Genomic DNA, 22536 nt, shown 5'->3' on the forward strand with positions numbered 1-22536 from the left:
TGATGAGGCCTCACCAGTGCTGAGTAGAGTGGGACAATAATCCCCATGTTTCCCATACGACTTTCCTGTTAATACACTCCAGAATGTTGTTAGGTTTTTTTGTTTTTTTTTTGGAGCTGCATCACATTGTTGACTCATATTCAATTTGTGATCCGCTATAGCCCCCAGATCCTTTTCAGCAGTACTACCAACTAGAAACTTATTCCCCATTTTGTAGTTGTGCATTTGATTTTTCCTTCCTAAGTGAAGTACTTTCACTTGCCTTTATTGAGTTTCATCTTTTATCGTTAGATGGTGCAAAAGATAATTAAGATACCATTCTGCCTACCTCTCCATAAAACATTGTGCACATGTTAGCTGCAGTGTGGTCAGTTTCATTTGGCTTCAGAAGAAGGAATTTGAATGCAGTTCATGTATCAATCTGTCACTAGTGAAAATGCAGACCAGATTCTGCTTTTGCACCATCTCACAACTGTGGGGAGTTCTGCAGTTTAGCAAGGGATAGCACAAATCTCTTCTTTAGTTTCTGTTAATGCGAATATGTCTTTCTCCATGAGTTTTGCTTTAATTTTAACTTGAAATATGCAAAGAAAAGTTGAGTTGAGTTCAATTAGTTTGCCCTAGGTTTGAGTCAAAATCATGCAAAAGCGCAAGATTTTTATGGCTAGATGTATGATTATACTGAAGTACACTTGAAGGATTCCTGAACCTGGGGTGAGTGACAAGTATGAAATGAAATTGGAAACCAAGGTGTGAGATGATTTCAGATTTTGTAACAATTTTTGCACAGATTTAATACTAGGGAGTGTGGAGGTCTTTTCTTTTTCTGACAGTAAAGCAGATTGATCACATATAAGTAGAAAATATTTTTTATGTTGCAGAATTTTAATAATTGTGTTCCTATTTATTTCTTTGTTTTAAGCAGAAACTAATTTTTAAAAATTATTGCTAAAAACATTAATGGTGTTTCCTTAGTTATAAAAAACTAATACTGAAATCATTTTAGATAATCTGCAAATTTAGAAGTAGATACTTACACTTGGCCTAGTGGGGCCACCTTTCTGTTCCCCCTATCCTGGCCTTTACAGGATATGGTAACGCAGATTAAGCAGTACTTAAAGTGTGTGTGTGTGTGTGTGTGTGTGTGTCAACTCCACTGACTGTCATTATGCCCTGCCTGGCCCGAGAGGGACCCCCAACTCTCTGTCACTTCACCCCAGTCCTGCTCTCACTGCACCCCCCAACCTCATTCCCTGAATGTTACTGCACCCTTCCAGCTTTAGAGAGACCCCAACTCCACTATTGTCACTGCACCTTGACCCCTGAGAGAGACCCCCCAACCCCACTGTCACTGTACTCCATAAGAACGGTCATATCGGGTCAGACCAAAGGTACATCTAGTCCAGTATCTGTCTGCCGACAGTGGCCAATGCCAGGTGCCCCAGAGGGAGTGAACCTAACAGGCAATGATCAAGTGATCTCTCTCCTGCCATCCATCTCCATCCTCTGACAAACAGAGGCTAGGGACACCATTCCTTACCCATCCTGGCTAATAGCCATTTATGGACTTAACCACCATGAATTTATCCAGTTCTCTTTTAAATGCTGTTATAGTCCTAGCCTTCACAACCTCCTCAGGTAAGGAGTTCCACAAGTTGACTGTGCGCTGCATGAAGAAGAACTTCTTTTTATTTGTTTTAAACCTGCTGCCTATTAATTTCATTTGGTGACCCCATCTTCCCAGTCCTAGAGACCCCCTCAACCTATTGTCATTTCACCCCTCAGTGAGACCTCCAACCTCAACTGTCACTTCACCCCCTGTCCCTAGAGAGACCATCAACTCCACTGAATCTCACTGCACCCCTCAACTCCCTATTCCCAGAGAGACTCCAGACCTTACTGAATGTTACTGCAGCGCCCTAGCCCAAGAGGGAGACTTCAACCCCACTGAATTTCACTGCAACCCCAATGCCCCAACTCCCCAGGATATATTTTAAGAATTTGTATGAGGCCTGTCGAGTCATTTAAAAACAATAACAATAAATAAGTATAAATAGCATAATGAGTTAAGTTGCATGTAATTATGTAATAGTTATATAAAAGAAATTGTGAAATGTCTGTATTAAGTGCATGAAAATTTGCAGCTGGTGTTATGATAAGCCTTCCCACTTTTTTTCAGAGTAGTTTAAGCACTAGGTCTAGGGGTTTCGCTCTACGACACTAGCCTACTGAGGATTAACCAGAGCACTTGTGCTTTGCCTCTGCCTCCAGTGAACCCCTTATGCCCAAAGGGTGGGGTGGGTGGTATTGTAATAAGAGAATCCTCAGCTGTCAGTCTGAGCAAAGGGGGCTTGGTGCCGAGGATCATGTCTGATTTTTCAGTACCAAACTCTTATGCTATTACAATGTTAAGATTGCACATTTAACAAAGGTTGCAGATCTCTCGAGACATCTAGATAGACTTATGTATAGTACTGGGGAGGAGCTGGTGGCCGTGGTACATGTAGGTACCAGTGACATAGGGAGGGATAGGAGAGATGTCCTATAGGCCAAATTTAGTCTGCTAGGTAAGAGATTGAAGTCCAGGACCTCCATGGTAGCATTCTCTGAAATGCTTCCAGTTCCACATGCAGGGCCAGTTAGACAAGCAGAACTGCAGGGTCTCAATGCGTGGATGAGATGGTGGTCTAGGGAGGAGGGGTTTAGATTTATTAGGAACTGGGGAAACTTTCAGGAAAGGGGGAGCCTATACAGGAAGGATGGGCTCTACCTAAGCCAAAATGGAACCAGATTACTGGCACTTAAAATTAAAAAGGTTGTAGAGCAGTTTTTAAACTAAGGGCTGGGGGAAAGCTGACAGGTGCGGAGGAGCACGTGGTTTGGACAGAGATGTCCCTTAGGGGAGGACCTACTAATGGAGATTGTCTGTGTCCTAGTAAGGAGGAGCGTATGGAAGATGATAAATACAGGTAGGATCTGATGAGAAACAGTCATATGAAGAAAAGTATCATTCAATTACATCATTTGATGGGAAACAGCTAAAAGTGACAAGATTTTAAAGTGCTTATATACCAATGCTAGAAGTCTTAAATAATAAGATGAGTGAACTAGAGTGCCTCATATTAAATGAGGATATTGATATAATAAGCATCACAGAAACTTGGTGGAATGAGGATAATCAATGGGACACAGTAATACCAGGGTACAAAATATATTGGAAGGCCAGAACAGGTCATACTGGTGGGGGAGTGGCACTATATATGAAAGAGCATAGAATCACAGGAAGTAAAAATCTTAAATGAACCAAGCTGTACCATAGAATCTATATGGACAGTAATACCATTCTCTAATAAAAAGAATATAAACGTAGGGATATATTACCGACCCCCTGACCAGGATGGTGATAGTGACTGTGAAATGCTCAGGGAGATTAGAGAGGCTATTAAAATAAAAACCTCAATAATAATGGAGGATTTAAACTATCCCCATATTGACTAGGTACATGTCACCGCAGGACGGGATGCAGAGATAAAGTATCTTGACAACTTAAATGACTGCTTCTTGGAGCAGCTAACCCACAAGAGGAGAGGCAATTCTTGATTTAGTCCTAAGTGGAGCACAGGATCAGTTCTAAGAGGTGAATATAGCTGGACCACTTGGTAATAATGACCATAATATAATTAAATTTAACATCCCTGTGGTGGAGAAAACACCACAGTGGCCCAACACTGTAGCATTTAATTTCAGAAGGGGAACTACACAAAAATGAGGAGGTTAGTTAAACAGAAATTAAATGGTACAGCACCAAAAGTAAAATCCCTGCAAGCTGCATAGAAACTTTTTAAAGACCACAATAGAGGCTCAACTTAAATGTATATGCCAAATTAAAAAACAGAGTAAGGGAACCAAAAAAGTGAAACAACAAAGTAAAAGAAGCTGTGAGAGGCAAAAAGGAATCTTTTAAAATGTGGAAGTTAAATCATATTGAGGAAAATAGAAAGGAGCATAAACTCTGGCAAATGAAGTGTAAAAATATAATTAGGAAGGCCAAAAAAGAATTTGGAGTACAGCTAGCCAAAGACTCAAAAACTAATAGCAATTTTTTTTTAAGTACATCAGAAGCAGGAAGCCCGCTAAACAATCAGTGCGGCCACTGGATGATCGAGATGCTAAAGGAGCACTCAAGGATGATAAGGCCATTGCGGAGAAACTAAATAAATTCTTTGCATTGGTCTTTATGGTTGAGAATGTGAGGGAGATTCCCAAACCTGAGCCATTCTTATTAGGTGATAAATCTGAGGTACTGTCCCAGATTGAGGTTTATTAGTGGAAGTTTTGGAACAAATTGAAAAACTAAACAGTAATAAGTCACCAGGACCAGATGGTATTCACCCAAGAGTTCTGAAGAAATGTGAAATTGCAGGACTACTAATTGTAGTCTGTAACAAATCATTTAAATCTGCTTCTGTACCAAATGAGTGGAGGATAGCTAATGTGACGCCAATTTTTAAATAGGGCTCCAGAGGTGACTCCAGCAATTACAGGCCGATAAGCCTGACTTCAGTGCCGGGCAAACTGGTTGAAGCTATAATAAAGAACAAAATTGTCAGACACATATATGAACATAATTTGTTGGGGAAGAGTCAACATGATTTTTGTAAAGGGAAATCATGCCTCACCAATCTACTGGAATTCTTTGAGGGGGTCAACAAGCATGTGGACACGAGGGATCCAGTGGATATAGTGTATTTAGATTTTCAGAAAGCCTTTGACAAGGTCCCTCACCAAAGGCTCTTAGCAAAGTAAGCAGTTATGGGATAAGAGGGAAGGTCCTCTCATGGATTGGTAACTGGTTAAAAGATAGGAAACAAAGGGTATGAATAAATGGTCAGTTTTCAGAATGGAGAGAGGTAAATAGTGGTGTCCCCAGGGCTCTGTATTGGGCCCAGTCCTATTCAATATATTCATAAAGATCTGGAAAAAGGGGTAAATTAACAGTGAGGTGGCAAAATTTGCAGATGATACAAAACTACTCAAGATAGTAAAGTCCCAGGCAGACTGTGAAGAGCAACAAAAGGATCGCTCAAAACTGAGTGACCGGGCAACAAAATGGCAGATGAAATTCAATGTTGATACATGCAAAGTAATGCACATTGGAAAACATAATCCTAACTTACGTATAAAATGGTGGGGTCTAAATTAGCTGTTAACACTCAGGAAAGAGTTCATGGAGTCACTATGGATAGTTCTCTTAAAACATCCACTCAGTGTTCAGTGGCAGTCAAAAAAGTGAACAGAATGTTGGGAATCATTAAGAAAGGGATAGATAATAAGAAAGAAACTACCATATTTCATGGTATGCCCACATCTTAAATACTGTGTGCAGATCTGGTCACCCCATCTCAAAAAAGATATATTAGAATTGGAAAAGATTCAGAAAAGGGCAACAAAAATTATTAGAGGTATGGAACAGCTGCCATACGAGGAGAGATTAATAAATCTGGGACTTTTCATCTTGGAAAAGAGATGACTAAAGGGGGATATAATAAAGATCTATAAAGTCATGACTGGTGTGGAGAAAGTAAATAAGGAAGTGTTATTTACTCCTTCTCATAACACAAGAACCAGGGGCCACCAAATGAAATGAATAGGCAGCAGGTTTAAAACAAACAAGCAGGTTTAAAACAAACAGAAGGAAGTATTTCTTCACACAAGAGTCGGTCAACCTGTGGAACACTTTGCCAGAGGATGTTCTGCCAAGACTATAGCAGGGTTCAAAAAAAGAACTAGATAAATTCATGGAGGATAGGTCCATCAATTGCTATTTGCCAGAAGGTGGGAATGGGCAACAGGGGATGGATCACGTGATGACTACCTGTTCTGTTAATTCCCTCTGGGGCACCTGGCATTGCCACTGTCGGAAGACAGGACACTGGGCTAGATGGACCTTTGGTCTGGCCCAGTATGGCCATTCTTAACAATCCAAAGAATCAGGTATGACAAAATATATGGTCCCAACAAAAAGTATCGTTAACTTGTTATTTGTGTTGAATATGCTCAAATTCAACAGGAGGGAGTGGTAGATCAGAGCTTGGGCAGTTGCTTTGGCTACTGCTCTCCCTGCTGCCTCAAATTCTCTCTGGAACCAACTAGTTATTGCATAGTTTCAGTGGGGCTATTTTTTGGTTTGCCTATTTTTGTGTAAGGAGGGTGCCGGAGAGAATTCCTTCTCAGGCATTACAACAGTTTGAGGGTGTTATACCTCCTAGCTTTGGAGCTAGGTATTCCTTAGAGAGGACCAAAACTCTTTTCTCCTTTTATTTTTTTTTTAAATGATGCCTGTATTGGATGATGATTAGAGTGATCCTCTTATTTTTCTGTGCGCAGAATTAGGTTCAAGAATAGAGCTATATTTTAATCTTATTGTGAAAATACACCATTCTTTGCTTTGTAGCTTATTATTATCCAGATGGGTACTGCGGGTAGTAAAATATGTGCCTTTTATAATCATTCCACAGTTGGCTAGATTCATGTATTTTTCCACTTTTAAAAATAATTGTTGTACATGTAGAAATGATGTACTGATTTATTTTTAAGTTACTGCCTGCATAGAGTTTTATGAATGTATTTGGACTGTGTTGTTAAATATTTTGAAATGCAGTACATGAACACAATCTTTATTTTCTGAGCATATGTAGAACATAACTAAGATATAAATAATGTTACTTCATTCAGCACTTCAACCAGTTCAGATTAGTGTATTTTTTTAATCTAATCTAGGTAGATTCTTTTCTGTGCCCATCACAGTGCTATTTGTGGGGTCAGCAGATTTAGCAAACCACCCCACCCCCAAAAAAGTTTATCTATATAATGGTGGTGTTAAGAACCACTAGATTATTGTCTTCATGGTCAAAACAATATTGTGGGGCATGAATGTTTTTACATTTTGTGAAAGTAGCTTTATAAAAAGGTAAATATATGATGATGATGATGATGAGCAATCACTCGTTACTGAGTATGATCATCTTCCATGGGAGTTATGGGTCCTCAGGTGGCTAATAAGGCCAATCCTTGAACCACATGTTCTATTGCAATGAGGGCAGATGTTTTCAGGCTCAGCTGTTGACCATGACTGGAAGCCAGTATCTCCTTCCTTCTGCACCTCTTGTCCTCTTTAGCTTATCGGCGAGCAAGTTCAAAACGCAGGGAACCATCACGTAGGACTTCACTCCATTTTAAGTGATCCTGGGCATGTGTCTCCCAAGTGTCAATGTCAATATTACACTTTTTTAGGTTGTCCTTCAGTAAGTCCTTATAACACTTCCATTGTCCACTCACGTTATGGTACCCTTTTTTCAGCTGAGAGAACAGGCCCTGTTTTGGGAGGTGGTGATCTGGCATCTGGACAACGTGACCTGTCCAGCGGAATTGCTGACGGATGATCGTTGCCTCGATACTGGTGGTCTTTGCCTCTTTCAGGACACTAATATTGGTGCGCCTTTCAAGTGGTGTCTATAGGCTGTCCAAGTTTTGGACCCATACAACAGTGTTGGGAGACTAATGGCTTGATAAACAAGAAGCTTGGTGTTCGAATGTTATGCTCTTCAAAAACCCTGTGCCGTAAATGAGAAAAAGCTACACTGGCACAGCTCAGGTGACATTGAATTTCTGCATCAATATCTGCCTTGGATGAAAGATGACTTCCAAGGTAGAGGAAATGATTGACATTCTCCAGTGCCACTCCGTTGATTTTGATAGATGGGGTATGTAATACCTCATTTGGAGAGGGCTGATAGAGCACTTTAGTCTTCGTGATATTAAGAGTGAGACCAAGACGTGTAAGCATCGTCAAACACATTCAGGATAGTTTGAAGATCTTTCTCAGAGTGGGCAAAGATTGCATTGTCATCAGCATACTGAAGTTCCACAATAGATGTGGAGATCTTACTCTTGGCTTTCAGCCTGCTAAGCCTGAACAGCTTTCCGTCCATTCTGTAAATGATTTCAATGCCAGCTGTAAACTTCCCAGCAACTAGGTAAAGAATGATGGCGATAAAAACCGCAAACATAGTTGGAGCGATGATATAGCCCTGTTTTACTCCTGTTTGTACTCTGAAAGGTTCACTCTGGAAGCCAGTGCTGCTCAGAACAGTCGCTTTTATGTTATCATGAAGCAATGTTAGGACATTGATGTATTTATCAGGACATCCAGTCTTAGATAATACAGTCCAGAAGGCATAGTGATTCACTGAATCAAAGGCTTTAGTTAAATCAATAAAATCCATGTATAGTGGTTGGTTTTGCTCCTGACACTTTTCTTGCAGCTGCCGTGCTGTGAAGGTCATATCCACAGTTCCACAACATGGTTGGAAACCACTCTGTAACTCCGGTAAAATTTCTTCTGACGGGGCAGAAGGCGAGTTGCAAGGATCTGCACCAGAACTTTGCCTGCAATAGCTAGGATGGAGATACCAAAATAATTTCCACAATCTTGAAGAAGGTGACAATCAGGGCATCCTTCATTTCACTGGGTATCTCCTCCTTTATCCAGATTTTAAGGATAAGCAGGTAAAGCTGCCGAATTAGTTTTGGTCCATCATCTTTAAAGATTTCAGCAGGGATCCCATCTATACCTGCTGCCTTGTTGTTCTTCATCTACTTGGTGGCATTGTGTACCTCATACAAATAAGGAGGGTCTCTGAGCTCATCCCTAAATGGTCGTTGAGGGATTTGCTCAAGGACTTCATCTGCAATTATAGAATTACGGTTAAGGAGATCTTCAAAATGTTCTTTCCAGCGAGAATTGATGATTCGTTGTCCTTCAGAACTGTGGTTCCGAAGAGGATTCATATCATGGCAAATTGGCCCATAAACACCCTTGGTGGCACTAAAGAAACCACATGTATTATGGATGTCCGCGAGATGCTGGAGTTCTTGCGCTTTCTCAGTCCACCATTTGTTCTTGAGTTCTCTGGTTTTACATTGGACTTCTGCCCTTGCCTTGGCATGGGCTTCTCTCTTTATATTACAATTTATGTCATTCTGCCAAGCACAAAATGCCATTCTCTTCTCGTTAATGAGTCGTTCAATTTCAGCATCATTCTCATCAAACCAGTCCTGATATTTTCTGGTTTGGTAACCTATGGTTTCCTCACAGGCATTGATGATTACTGCTTTCAACTGGCTCCAGTGTTCCACCATTTCTTCCGGAAACTGTGATGGGAGCTTTTCTTCTAAGACTGCTTGGATGCGGTCGTGCTTAATAGGGTCCTTCAAATCTTGAATCTTCAACTTGCGCCTGACCTGCTTCTTTTGCAGCCTGCAATTGGGAGCGATCTTAATTTTCATCGTGGATCGAATAAGGCGACGATCAGTGCAACAGTCATCAGTACTTGTCATTGCTCTTGTGAGAAGTACATAACTATGATCTCGGGCACGAACTATAATGTAGTCAAGGAGATGCCAGTGCTTTGATCGTGGGTGTCTCCAAGATGTTTTGAACTTTTCCTTTTGTCGGAAGAGAGAGTTCGTAATAATAAGTTCATGTTCAACACACTTGGTCAGGAGCAGAATTCCATTTGAATTGCTTTTGCCAACTCCTTCTTTCCCAATTGTTCCCTTCCACAGGTGTGAGTCTCGTCCCACACATACATTGAAATCCCCCAGAAAGATGATCTTGTCTTCTGTAGGGGTCTCTGATAAAATGGTTTCCTGCTGAGAATAAAAATCTTCCTTTACATTCTCATCAGCATCCAGTGTTGGTGCATAGGTGCTCACAATAGTTGCCTGTTGATTTTTGATGAGCCTCAATCTGAGTGTCATAAACCACTCATTGATGCCAACTGGTACCTCAGAGAGGACCTTATGAGCTTGTTCTTTATAGCAAAGCCCACTCCATACAATTGGGGTTCATCTATAGATTTTCCCTTCCAGAAATAGGTGTATCCTCCTTTCTCCCCCCTCACCTGTCCTTCATCAGCTCTTCTAGTTTTGGACAAAGCAGCAATAACTCAGTTCATGAAATACATAAATATATGTGCAGAATACCACTATATATGCAGAATACCACTATTTCCAGACCACTGTTACAATACTACATTATAACAATGTTTTAACATCTAGCTTCTACCACTGTTGTTTGACTCATATTGCAGCCTCCATATTACTGTCCTTCTCTATCTTGACAATGATTCACTTTCTAGCATAGGGGTCGGCAACCTTTGGCATGCGGCTTGCCAGGGTAAGCACCCTGGCGGGCCGGGCCGGGCTGGTTTCTTTACCTGCTGCATCCACAGGTTTGGCCGATCACAGCTCCCACTGGCCACGGTTCGCCATCCCAGGCCTATGGGGGTGGCAGGAAGCGGCGGCCAGCACATCCCTCAGCCCGCGCTGCTTCCCACTGCCCCCATTGGCCTGGAACGGCGAACCATGGCCAGTGGGAGCCATGATCGGATGAACCTGTGGACACGGCAGGTAAAGAAACTGGCCTGGCCCGTCAGGGTGCTTACCCTGGCGAGCCACATGCCAAAGGTTGCCAACCCCTGTTCTAGCATCTGTCCAGAGCAGTGGTCCCCAACCTTTTCCAGGTGGTGGACGCCGGACTACAAGCCACCGAGGACCGTGGCTGGTAGACAAGCATCCGACGAAATGCTGCTGAGAAGCGGCAACAACAAGAGGCGTCGCCGCCGAAATGCTGCCGAAAATCAGTGGCATTTCGGTGGCGATGCCTCTTGTTGATGCCGCTTTTCGGCGGCATTTTGGTGGCGACGGCTCTTGATGATGCCGCTTTTCGGCAGCATTTTGGTGGATGCTTGTCCGCCGGCCAGTACGCAGGCGCACATAGATGCCCTGGCGGGCGCCATGGCACCCGCGGGCACCGCGTTGGGGACCACTGGTCCAGAGCGTCTTTGCTATCTGACTCTCATTCAGTTCTATGTGCTCTGACATGCAGTAGAACTTGGAATAGTCCAAAATTCTGTGTACCAAATGATATGAGATTGAGATTAAGAGCAGTGAGACTCTAACTGTTGGTTAGAGTGCACACAGATTTAAAAAGGAAGTGACAGGTCATTGGGACCCAGAATGGAATTGGACTCATTTAGGTGATAAGGTTGGTTGACAAGGAGATTTCTGGTTGGTATAGCTGAAGTTTTACTCCCTAGTCCTGCAATTTGTTGTGTGTGGGCAGACTCCTGCACAGAATCCCGTTGACTTCATTGGGGCTCCATGTGGATGGAGGGGTCCATCCATCTGGCTCTTTTTTCAGGTTCAGAACCTTAAAGTAGCAAACTGGTATAGCAACTTTAAAATGTTGGGAGGTGCTTCATTACGCTATAATTTTTACTGATAATTAAGTTTCTTGCTACAAGAATTTATTCATTTTTAATCCAGATACTCAAATTTTAATTTAAGAATGCATGCAAACAATATTTATGCATCTCTACAATTTCTTACAGAATAAACTGGATCTCAGATATTGTTGTGGTGGTGTCTCTAGAGAACATTGAAACAATGAAGTCTATCATTGAAAAATATGGCCACAAACGAATTACGGTTGTAGAAGGTGGAATGACTCGCCACCGGTCAATTTTCAATGGACTGAAAATCTTTCCAGAGAGCAAACTTTCCAGCTGTCCACTCCAGAAACCAGAAGTAGTGATTATCCATGATGCTGTGAGGCCGTTTGTTGAGGAAGATATTCTTCTTAAAGTGGTTTTGGCTGCGAAAGAACATGGGGTATGTACAGCACAACAACTGAACTCTGGAAAGCTCTTACATGGTACAAAGTAAAATAGGAACTGTATTAATACCTCAACATAGTACCATACATTTTAAGTGGAACAAATACAGGATCCAAGTCATGTAAGCAGGTCAGCTTGGGTGGATGTGCTTACAGGATAAAGGCCTTATTTGCCATACAGAATAATATATAACTAAGATATGGAATTAATATGCAACTTGTAAGGTAGGAAGTTACCAGCCTGATGAGAATTTACTGTGTATGCTTGATCCTGCTGGCCTTTATAATGCAAAATTCTGTTGACCGATACCTAGATACTCCAGTGATGCATACTTTATAGATATCTAGAAGAGAGAGTAATATTTTTGTGGCATAACAAAGAGCTTTGCTATTATACTTTTCCATCTCACCTTTCATTGCGAATTCCTTAACAAAGTAAGTGGCAAAAGTACTGTTCCTATTACATGACTTGATTTCCTTAAAACCCTTAAACGTTAACATATTGTACCAAATTACATACAAGTCTTGTAGATCAATGTTTGCTGTTTTGTGTGGATACAATGAAATTGTGATCTTATTCTGATGGGAATCATTAAGTAATAAATGGCAGAGAGGTTAGCTAACAGTTAGTTATGATCAGCCGCAAGCCCTAATCACACCTGGTCATTAACTGCCAAGAAATGCCTGTTATTGAGATCATTATTTCTATTGTTTTCCATTATAAAATAGGTTTTTGTGTTTGTTGTCTTGAGCTTTGTCTGATGCTGTTGTTACAGTTTTTGTTTGCAGTACCTGTGTTTTCCTAGTCACTAGTCATTGGTACATTAAAAACAAGATATGTCTGAATGCTGTTAGGATTTATAGGAGACATCTTATAAATATCAGTTAAATGGCATTAAAATATGACAGTTACTTTGAACTTAAACTGATGCACAGATAAAGCATGGAGGAAATGACCAGTAATTTGGTAAGTAAACTCAGTGGAATTATTGGGGAGTGTGAGTAAGGTGAGCAGGACTTGGCTTTGTATTTTTAAGGAAACTCCTAACATCATTATTCAGCAGTCATATAGTAAAACTTATATTCAATTATGCATCTGAAAAGTATTTAAGTTCTATATTTTCTGCATTGCTACATAAAGATGTACCTGTGAACACATTTTCTTACCACTTGTTTGGGGGGCTGGGGTCCCCTTAAGTCCCCTCCAGGCTCCATTTCAGGTCTTTATGCCGTCTTTTTGTCCTTCCCCCAAGCGGGTTCTTGGCGCAAACAAACAAAAGAAGAATCTTCTCCCATCTCTTCCCTTATGGGAGAGGGGACTTGATGGGAAAGTAAAGAGCGGTAAGGGTAGCTTGGAACTCATGCAGTCTTCTTGCGTCTATCCTTTGATCTTAGTCTAAATGGGGTCTACCTCCAGCCTCTCCTTATGGGGTGTACTGCTCTGTGGCGGGGTCTCGCAGCTTCGGGAGTAGAGAGGATTGTTGCTATCTTCCTTCAGCAAATCTATCTGAGCCCTGGTCTACACACAGCCCCTGGTTCGAACTAGGGTACGCGAATTCAGCTACGTGAATAACGTAGCTGAATTCGAACTACCCTAGTTCGAATGACTTACCGTCCAGACGCCGCGGAAGCGAACTCCGCGGCTCCAAGGTCGACTCCGGCAACTCCTCCTGCCGCGGTGGAGTACCGGAGACGACCGCGGCGCTTCCGGAGTTCGAACTATCGCGTCTAGATCAGACGCGATAGTTCGAACTCCGAGAAGTCGAACTCGCCGCGTCGACCCGGCGGGTAAGTATAGACGTGGCCTAAGGTAGGGTAGCCTCTTCCTGTTCACCACTCCTTTCTGTGGCAGCTTTTCCCTTGAAGCCCCTCAAGTCCCCACCAGCCTTTCAGGTGCTCCTCATTGGAATTGAACAGGCCCAGAGGAGCTTGTTAGTCTCCTTTCTGTCACTGTGAGGGTGAGTGCCCCTGCATACATTGCTATGATTTGTTTCACTTGTATACCATATACTTTAATATGGGATTATTAGCGTAGTGTAACCTTCTGAAATAACTGATTTTACATGTTCTGTGGTTTAAGTGTTACACTTGGGGGAAATCAAAATGCATGTTTACATACCGCTATATTTAACCATCTTGGGTCATTGCTTTATTCTTTTGATCACTGATTCTGAGAGGTGCTCAGTGATCTCAACTGCCATTGATTTCAGCACTTAGCAAGATCAGGACTTTTTCTTTACCAAATTAAGGTCCTACATCTGCAACTCATTGCACATGGGTAGACTGCTGTATTCAGGTGGAGCCTCACTGACCTCACGTGCATAACAGATTGCAGGATCATAGTGTAAAATTCTAAATATTTGTATATTGTATAGGCAAAAAAAGTCTTGAACTGAAGTTGAGAAGAATAAATATCAGTAACTTAGTGGTTTTAAATAATATAATAATACAGTTGTTACAAGAATATAATTTAAAAAAAATCACTCACCTAAGAAATTCAGAGTTCAGGTTAAACAAAACAGAAACCCAAATGTTTAAATCCTACAGTATCCAAATTGTGCATGAGACAGAATAGAAATTTTGTAAATTTATGAAAATCATACATTCTATCGTTCTTAATTTTCTTGACCCTGATTACTTTCCTTTTCTTTCTCCACTGCTGGGATCAAGTCCCATCAACACAGGAAAGCATATACTTCATGAGTTGGGTGCATGTGATGTTTTAGATGCCTACACCCAGCTTGGGAAGTTGTAAAGTTTTATTGCTACCAGCCTTCCCCATTCTGGTGGCTGAAGACAAAACTGTCGTATGTTCAACCTGTTCCCTGCAGGGAACATTACAGTAGAAGGTCAGCAGCATCAGTACGTTTCTGTCTTTTCCACTGAGACAAGGCTACTGCTGAAAAGAGGATGAGGCCTAATGCTTCAGACTCAGTGACGTGGAAATGGCAATGTCTCAGATCCTCACAAAGAGAGGGTCATTTTTTTTGGAGTTTCCACAAAGATCTTAGAGGCTTCCCCTTACTGAGACTTCATTTCCTCAGGAAGTAGTTGATGAAAACTGTGTTGACTCAGGTAGTAGGGCAAGGGCATTGACAGCACTGCCACAGGTGGGAAGGTTGGTGTAGTAGGTAGGGTATTGAACTGGGACTCAGGAGATCTGTGTTCAGTTCCTGATTTACCACACACTTCCTTGGGCAAATCAACCCCATGCCTCAGTTCCTCATGAGTACAACAGGAAATGATAACTTTCCAATCTTAAAGGGCTGTTACGAGGATAAAATCTGTTTATGACTCTGAGGCACTTAGATACTAGAGTGGCAGGAGTATATTGGGAATAAAATTCCCCTGGTGCCTGTCCACTTTGAGGAGTGGGGTAAAGGAGAAGAAGTCATGAAGCAGTAGCTGTATTTGGAACTATAGTGTACGGCAGGAGTGAGTTGTGGCATTTCTTAACTTGTAGGAGTGGGATGAGTCAAATGTTATAATATGTATTATGAACATTACATGATGTAAGGGATTCCCAAGAATATTTATGATTATAAATCCAAATACATAGAGTTCCATAGCAATTGGCTTATACTTTGGTCGATGGTCTTCATTAGTAAGAAATGAAACAGACTCTACTACTTTTGCTTTAGTGACAGTTCAGGAGCTGCACCAATTATTTGGGGACTTTTAAAGTCTGCTGGAGCCTTACATTCCAGTTGGTTTACCTGATTTGCTAGTAAATATATTTCCAGAAATGTTCCTGTCCATTAGAACTTCCAAGGTCTTTCAAATGTATCTAATTTGAAATTTCTAACACAAGCCATTTTTGAGGTAGGTGATGACAAAAAGCAGTAGAACTTTCCAAATATGATTGTCACTTTGTTCTTGAGTCCCATATCTCAACATAATTTTCCTAATCATCTCAAACTTGGGAAAATATTGCTTGCTGGCCACATTGCACGTGTCAAAATTTAAGTGGAAAAATAGTCTTCTGTAACACTTTTAGGGGGAAGGAGGCAAAAGTGCGTTAGAATATAGTGGAAAATATGTCTCAGTCTTTGTTCTGGAGAGTCTGATCCCTTTAAATGAGCTTTAACCACCAAATGAAGTGATTCATCACCGGGGTCCTTTCATGGTAAATTCTCCTTTTCTTCCTGAAAAATAATTTTCCATTATAAATTAAAATGCCTTTTAAAATGAGCATCAATGATTGTTCAGATCCTGATCACATAATTAACATAGTGTTTTTGTAAATCTGCTATTTTAACATAAGGTTCTTTCTAATACTGATAGAAGCATGGGATTATTTATGTTGATGTGAACTTTCAGATAAGATTGATGTCGCAATGAGACTAGCATTTTTGTTTTCTAAATGTGTTTGTGTTTACTTATCTGAAGGATATTTTTGGATCTATTCTGTCCTGCCATCTCTCATACTCTTACTGTTTTGAATGTTTAAATTCCCACTTAATGCTAAAGGACATAAACTCAGACACTTCATCTGCAACTGAGTAATATTATGTTTGTAATCCAGTGAATGATTTTTTTTTCTCACTGATTTTTTTCTAGGGTGATTATAGAATCTAGCTGCATAATTATTCCAAATAAGTTGGGTACAGGACAAAGGCAACCTTTATAAACGTTTTCTTCACCAGTCAATGTGACCTGGTTTGTCTGATCATCCCCTGACAGGAGATAACCAATCCCCAATTTGCTACTGCTCTGGGCTAGCCCATGTAATCATCTGTTTCCCGTGTCTGACATAGTCTTCCTTTTCTAATGTATATCCAATCTATTTTAGGTATTTATAATTTGCTCCTTGGCTGTCTAGTGTCTTTTAATAGGCAGCAGGTTTAAAAGAAACAAAAGGAAGTATATTTTCACATAACACACAGTTAACCTATGGAACTCTTTGCCAGAGGATGTTGTGAAGGCCAAGACTATAACAAAATAACTAGATAAGTTCATGGCGGTTAAGTCCATCAATGGCTATTAGCCAGGATGGGCAGGGATGTTTGTCAGAAACTGGAAATCGGCAACAGCGTGTGGATCACTTGATGTGCTGTTCTTTCCTTCTGGGGCACCTGGCATGGGGCACCTGGCATTGGCCACTATCAGAAGACAGGTTACTGGGCTAGATGGACCTTTGGTCTGACCCAGTATAGCTGTTCTTATGTTCTTTGTTTGGAGCAGCAAGGAAGAGGAGTTGTTTTGGCCCACTTTCATATACACCTCTACCCTGATATAATGTGACCCGATATAGCATGAATTCGGATATAACGCGGTAAAGCAGTGCTCCAGGGGGGCGGGGCTGCGCACTCCGGCAGATCAAAGCAAGTTCGATATAACGCAGTTTCACCTATAACGTGGTAAGCTTTTTTGGCTCCCAAGGACAGCGTTATATCGGGGTAGAGATGTATTTAATTTCTGTATGTTTCTAAATATATGCCTTCTGACCAGGAACAAATGATAAAACAGCTACTTGCTCTACTGGCATAGCTTCACTTAACTCAGTCGAGTTATGCCAGCAGAGAATTTGACCGAAGAAGCTCTTGGCTTCCCTTGCTACCTGTCAGCATAGAAGCATCTGAGGACCTGAAAGGACCTTCAAATTGTGTAACAGAAGCCTTTGTAATAGAAGTTGGCAAACTCCCCTAGTTGGGAATGGGGTGGGAAGTTATCTTCCTCGAACAGCTACACTTCATTTTGAGGAAATCACTGGACAGCGATGGACTCTCCATCTCAAAATTGTCCTAGTTTCAGAATATCAGAGAGAAGTTACCCTCTCCTGTTCTCTCTTGTAATCATGTTCTTACCATATCTACAGGAGTCAACTCCTCAGTGTTTCATAACAGATGTAATTATTTCCTCTTACATTATGTGTAAAAGCTTTTCTGATACAAAATCTGGCAGAAACATTAAATCAGTAATGCAATAAGGATAATACTACACTGTTGTTCATCTGCATACCATATAGATAGTGTAATTGCATGAAGTTTTAATGTTCTTAAAATGGCAATTGATCAAATAGGGGATTGCACCTCTTAATTCTACTTGTCAGACAAATAAATTACTTTATTACATTTACTAATCAGTTTGTTATTTGCCTGTAGGATTCAAAATGTTCAGCTTATCCAAAAATAATAAATTATGTCTTAATAAATTAATTCTCTGAAACAATCCCTTCGCTATGTAGCTTTGTAATAAATTAAATCCATTTATGTTTTTGGGGGGCAATTTATAAGTAAAATGATACGTTTCTAGAAGCAAATTCTTCATTGCCAATAAAAGCTGGGGATGGTAGAAGCTGAAGAAGGCAGCAATCCAAAGCCCCTAGCAGTATTTCATTGCCGATGTTTTAAACAGTATCACCAAAAAATGTTTAAAATTAAAATAAAAGGAAAAACCTGTCAGTTCTATTATTGGAAAAATCTTATTACAGTGAGAAAGAGTCTCTCTTTGTCCCTCTGTCTGTAGTTAAATTTGCAACTAGATTTGATTATAAACCTGATTTTCATCCCTTCTCTAACTCAAAGTAGAAGGTTCATTCTCAGAATTGGAAGGTGGACTGTAATTAATTTAATGAATAACTGTAGTTTTCAATAGTCTTCAAAGAAAAAGATCCTTCTGTTCATAATTAGCAAGAGTCTGAAGATAAGATGAATTTGTCAGAGAACAAGTTGAATCAATTGAAGGACAAATGTATGCTGAGGGATGAATTTTCAGCAGCGGCCACCGTGACACACTGAAAAAACTAGGATCTGGGGGAAAATTATATGCTTAATAAAATGCTTGATGACAATTGTTGCTTTATATATAGGCAGTGGAAAAAGTTGGATCTCAGTACCTCCTTGGATAGTATTCATGTAGGGAGCCTACTCACACATCACTCAAGGAGCCCAGGTCTGTGGGAACTTCTACTGCATACATTGTATGTAAAGACTCTTAATTAACCTCAGTTGGTTTTCTGTCAGGCCCAAGGTGCAAAAAGATTGTTTCTTGCAGGAGAGGAGCAATGCTTCTGAGCACCTCCTAAGTTGCTGTGAAGTGACCACCTCCTTTTCTCCCCTTGTGGAACTTCACATGTGTACAGGAGAGGAGCTCCACTGCTCTGCACCTGAGGAAGTACACAGCACCATAGCATCTCTCCACTAACTCCCTAGAGCCTGATGCCATATTGACAATGTATGTGCCTCATGAATCAAGTTTTTAAATTGACATGGCTGGTAAAATACTACTCAGCAAATAACTAATTAGACAGTTAGTGGAAAAATGGTTGAACAATGTTTTTGACATTTTTTCCTGCTATTCAGTCAGCCTTCGAAGGAAGTTACATCCTTTTAACATTTATTAAGTGGAAAGTAAATGAACAGTATGTTACAATTCAGTCTCCTACCCTCTTGCACCCCCCCCCCAAAAAAAACACACCCACAAAACTCTTTTATTCTTTTAAATGGAAGGGAATGTGGCCTTTAGGAAAAAGTGGAGTGGCCTCAGAGAGAGTTTTCACTCCTGACTAATAGGCTTAGCCTTTGGAATAGTGGTGCCAGGTAAATTGTCCAAGCCCTGCACTTAGGCATGTGTTCGATGCATATGGCTTGGTTCCTTTCTTACTGCCCCTTTGCTCCTGGAGGTAGTAAGCTGCCCATATCACTAGGAGATTACTATTTCACAGAGTTGGCTCATCTGGGCTTGCCAGAGCATTTGAGGAATGGAGTCAAGGCTATGCCCTTTCACTTCCACTTCCTGTTTGTGTGGCTGGGGAAATACTGTATTGCAGAGCCCCTCCTTACTCTTCTGCACCCAGTGGGGGAGGCCATGCAGGGACATAGTGGGGTCTTATACCCCTGTGTGGCAGCATAGGTCATACCAATGTGTAATAATTGCTGTCAGTTATTTAGTTGGTGATGGTGACCACTTTAAATAGTAGCTCATGATGGCTTGACTATACTTCTGGATACAGTGTGTGTTTAGTGAGAGGAACAAGGATAATAAAATAATTTGTAAATTCTTCTGCTGTATTCTGTCTTGTGGAAGGGCAGGTTTAGGGCTCCTTCTGGAACCATTAAAGAAGGCTCCAGGGACCAGCTGAAAGTTTCTCTGAAGTTTGTCATTTTATCAACAGGTGCAACTCCATTGTTCAAGAGTTTATCAGCTTTAGGGCTTGAAATTGCCTTCTGATCTGCATTGCTTCTCATTCTGTCTCATAAAAATGAACTGCTGCGTTTGTACAAAAATGAGTAGTAGGCCATTTCCTGAAAGTCAAACCAATAGATTTCAAGTACAGTATTAGAGTGTAGAATCAAGCCTTTCTTTGGTTTTTATACTTGGGTCTCCCATAAATAAGGTAGTGTACACAGGGGAGAGGTGAGTAGGAATTAGGATAGGCCTGATGAAGGAGGTCTCTCCAATTCCGTGTGCATAGAGTATGTGCACAGAACTCACACAGTGCGTGTTGACGCAGGCAGTTTAGGAGAAAGAAGCTGGAAAGGAGAAAGGCAATGAGAATCTACAAAGAGAAGAGACAAGGAGACCAAAGGGTATGAGAAGAGGCTGTGAGACTTCAGAAGGTGAAGAGATAGCTGATGAGATTCACAGAGCTGCTTAAAAGCATTAGAACTCCCTTCTGTTCCAAGCCGTTGTTTAGGATGGGAGTCAAACCGGAGAGTCCATGATAAGGTAGGAAACTCAGAATTTATAGAGATGAAGAAGTGCTTCTGTTCTTCTCCTATTGTATAGAATCTGGGCTTTTGGAAACTATAACTGCAAACAGGTGCAAGACTGGGTCAGGAACAGATCTGAAGATGTGAAACAATAAGAGTAGAAAGCTGTTCCCAAGAGAAAAGAGAATACTCCGTCATAGGGCAGGGATCCCTGTGTATGAAATGGCTTTTTGAGGTTTTTTTCTGATGTCTTCTAAAATTAGATTTTGTGCACAGTCGACTCACTTGAAAGAATAACATGAAAGATAGAAAATGCCCAAATAGGATATTTAGCATTCCAGCCATATCATTCCTGGTGGTTGTTTGATCCTCCTTTGCCTGCGCTGGTATCCTCAGGCCCTCTTTGGATGCTGAAAAATTGGTTTTGTGGTTTACACACACACATTCTCTTTCACTCAGAAAGCAACAGCTATGGCTACACTTGCACTTCAAAGCGCTGCCGCGGCAGCGCTTTGAAGTGCTAAGTGTAGTCAAAGCGCCAGGTATACTCCACCTCCCTGTGGGGAATAACGTACAGCGCTGGGGCTTTGACCACACTGGCGCTTTGCAGCGCCGCAATTTGCAGCGCTGGAGAGGGTGTGTTTTCACACCCTACTGCAGCGCTGCAAATTTGCAAGTGTAGCCAAGGCCAAAGAGTCCTGTGGCACCTTATAGACTAACAAACGTATTGGAACATTATCTCTTTCACTCACACTCTCTCTCCTTTCCTTGCCTTTTTTGAATGCAGTTTCCATTTTTTTTGAAAAGCCATTGTCACAGATGCAGCTCACCAGACTGCTGTGAGATGATCCAGTCATTGAATCCTTGGGGTTTAAGCCTCTGGCATCTGAACAGAGCTTAGTTACTGTCCCTGTTTTAGGGTCCTTTGGTACACTCGCCAAGTGTCTCTGGGTGCAGATCCCCCATGCAGCACCTTGTATTGACAGCTGCACCCATGTGGTCTTCTGCATGGAGACTTGGAACAATGCTGACACTTCCCCCTCTGCCTAGGGTTGCCAATTGTGACTGAAGCTATTCCGGGAGATTTTTTTCCCCAACATGATGTAATGTCATTTTCTTTAAATATCCTGTTAAAATCTCCTGGATTGCTTTCAACAGTCACTGGGAGATCAATGCCAATTCTGGGACACTCCAGGCCAATTCTGGAGGGTTGGCAACTCTACCTCTGCCCCTCCTGCTCCACTGGTAGCTTAAACACACCATCTCAGAGAACTACACCCAAAAGTGTTAGCCTTCTGATTCCTCCCCAGCTCACCCTTAAGATAGGAGGAGGAATAGAGAGCATGAACAAAGAGACAGATGACCAAAGCAAAAGGTTATAAATGGACTCTGAGAGAGACACCCAGAAAGTGCTCCCAGCTGGAGCAAACTCCCTTAGCATAGCTATTGTTAGGTAAAAGGCGGGAGGGATAGCTCAGTGGTTTGAGCATTGGCCTGCTAAACCCAGGGTTGTGAGTTCAATCCTTGAGGTAGGCCACTTAGGGATCTGGGGCAAAAAAATTGGTCCTGCTAGTGAAGGCAGGGGGCTGGACTCAATGACCTTTCAAGGTCCCTTCCAGTTCTAGGAGATTGGTATATCTCCAATTATTACCAAAAGCACAATTGTTAAAGTTAAGTACTCCCCATTGTCCTCAGCCTGGTGTGTACCTGTTGCAGGCCCTGCCAGCAATGGTGGATTCCACATTTACATAAGGTATTAAGTGATAGCAATTTTCATAGTAACAACATCATAATATCAAGTAGAATTTATAAGTTGTACAGACAGCTCTTCACACCCTTATTTCTCAGATTAAACATTCAGAATCTGGTGTGTTTTAGAATAAATCATAGTGCTATTTACTGGCATTTTACAGGGAGAGCTAATAAGAAATGTTAGTTTTTATTCTTATGACTTTAATATATAACTATGTACAAGAAGAAAGCTAAGGAAACTCAATTAAGGATCATCAGTTTCTGCTAGAGTCTTCTTAATTCCCAGCTTGTCAGAACTAATGTGGGTTCTGACATCTCTTGATATAGGTGTCCTTTCCTCAATTACTCAATTCAGTATAATGCAGTGATAAAGGTGACCTCATTAGAAGA

At 41.2% G+C, this 22536-nt stretch overlaps 1 protein-coding gene across 4 annotated transcripts in view; it reads left to right on the forward strand.

The window, feature by feature from the left end:
- The window catches only part of CRPPA (CDP-L-ribitol pyrophosphorylase A), a 175985-nt gene that overhangs the window by 12297 nt on the left and 141152 nt on the right, over positions 1 to 22536 (forward strand). For all 4 annotated transcript variants that reach the window (XM_045007023.1, XM_045007021.1, XM_045007025.1 and 1 more), the window contains exon 2: positions 11457 to 11736. In XM_045007023.1, the coding sequence (XP_044862958.1) occupies positions 11457 to 11736 (280 nt within the window). The remainder of the gene's footprint in view (positions 1 to 11456; positions 11737 to 22536) is intronic.

This window comes from Mauremys mutica, chromosome 2 (assembly GCF_020497125.1).
Source record: "Mauremys mutica isolate MM-2020 ecotype Southern chromosome 2, ASM2049712v1, whole genome shotgun sequence".
Taxonomy (NCBI): Eukaryota; Metazoa; Chordata; order Testudines; family Geoemydidae; genus Mauremys; species Mauremys mutica.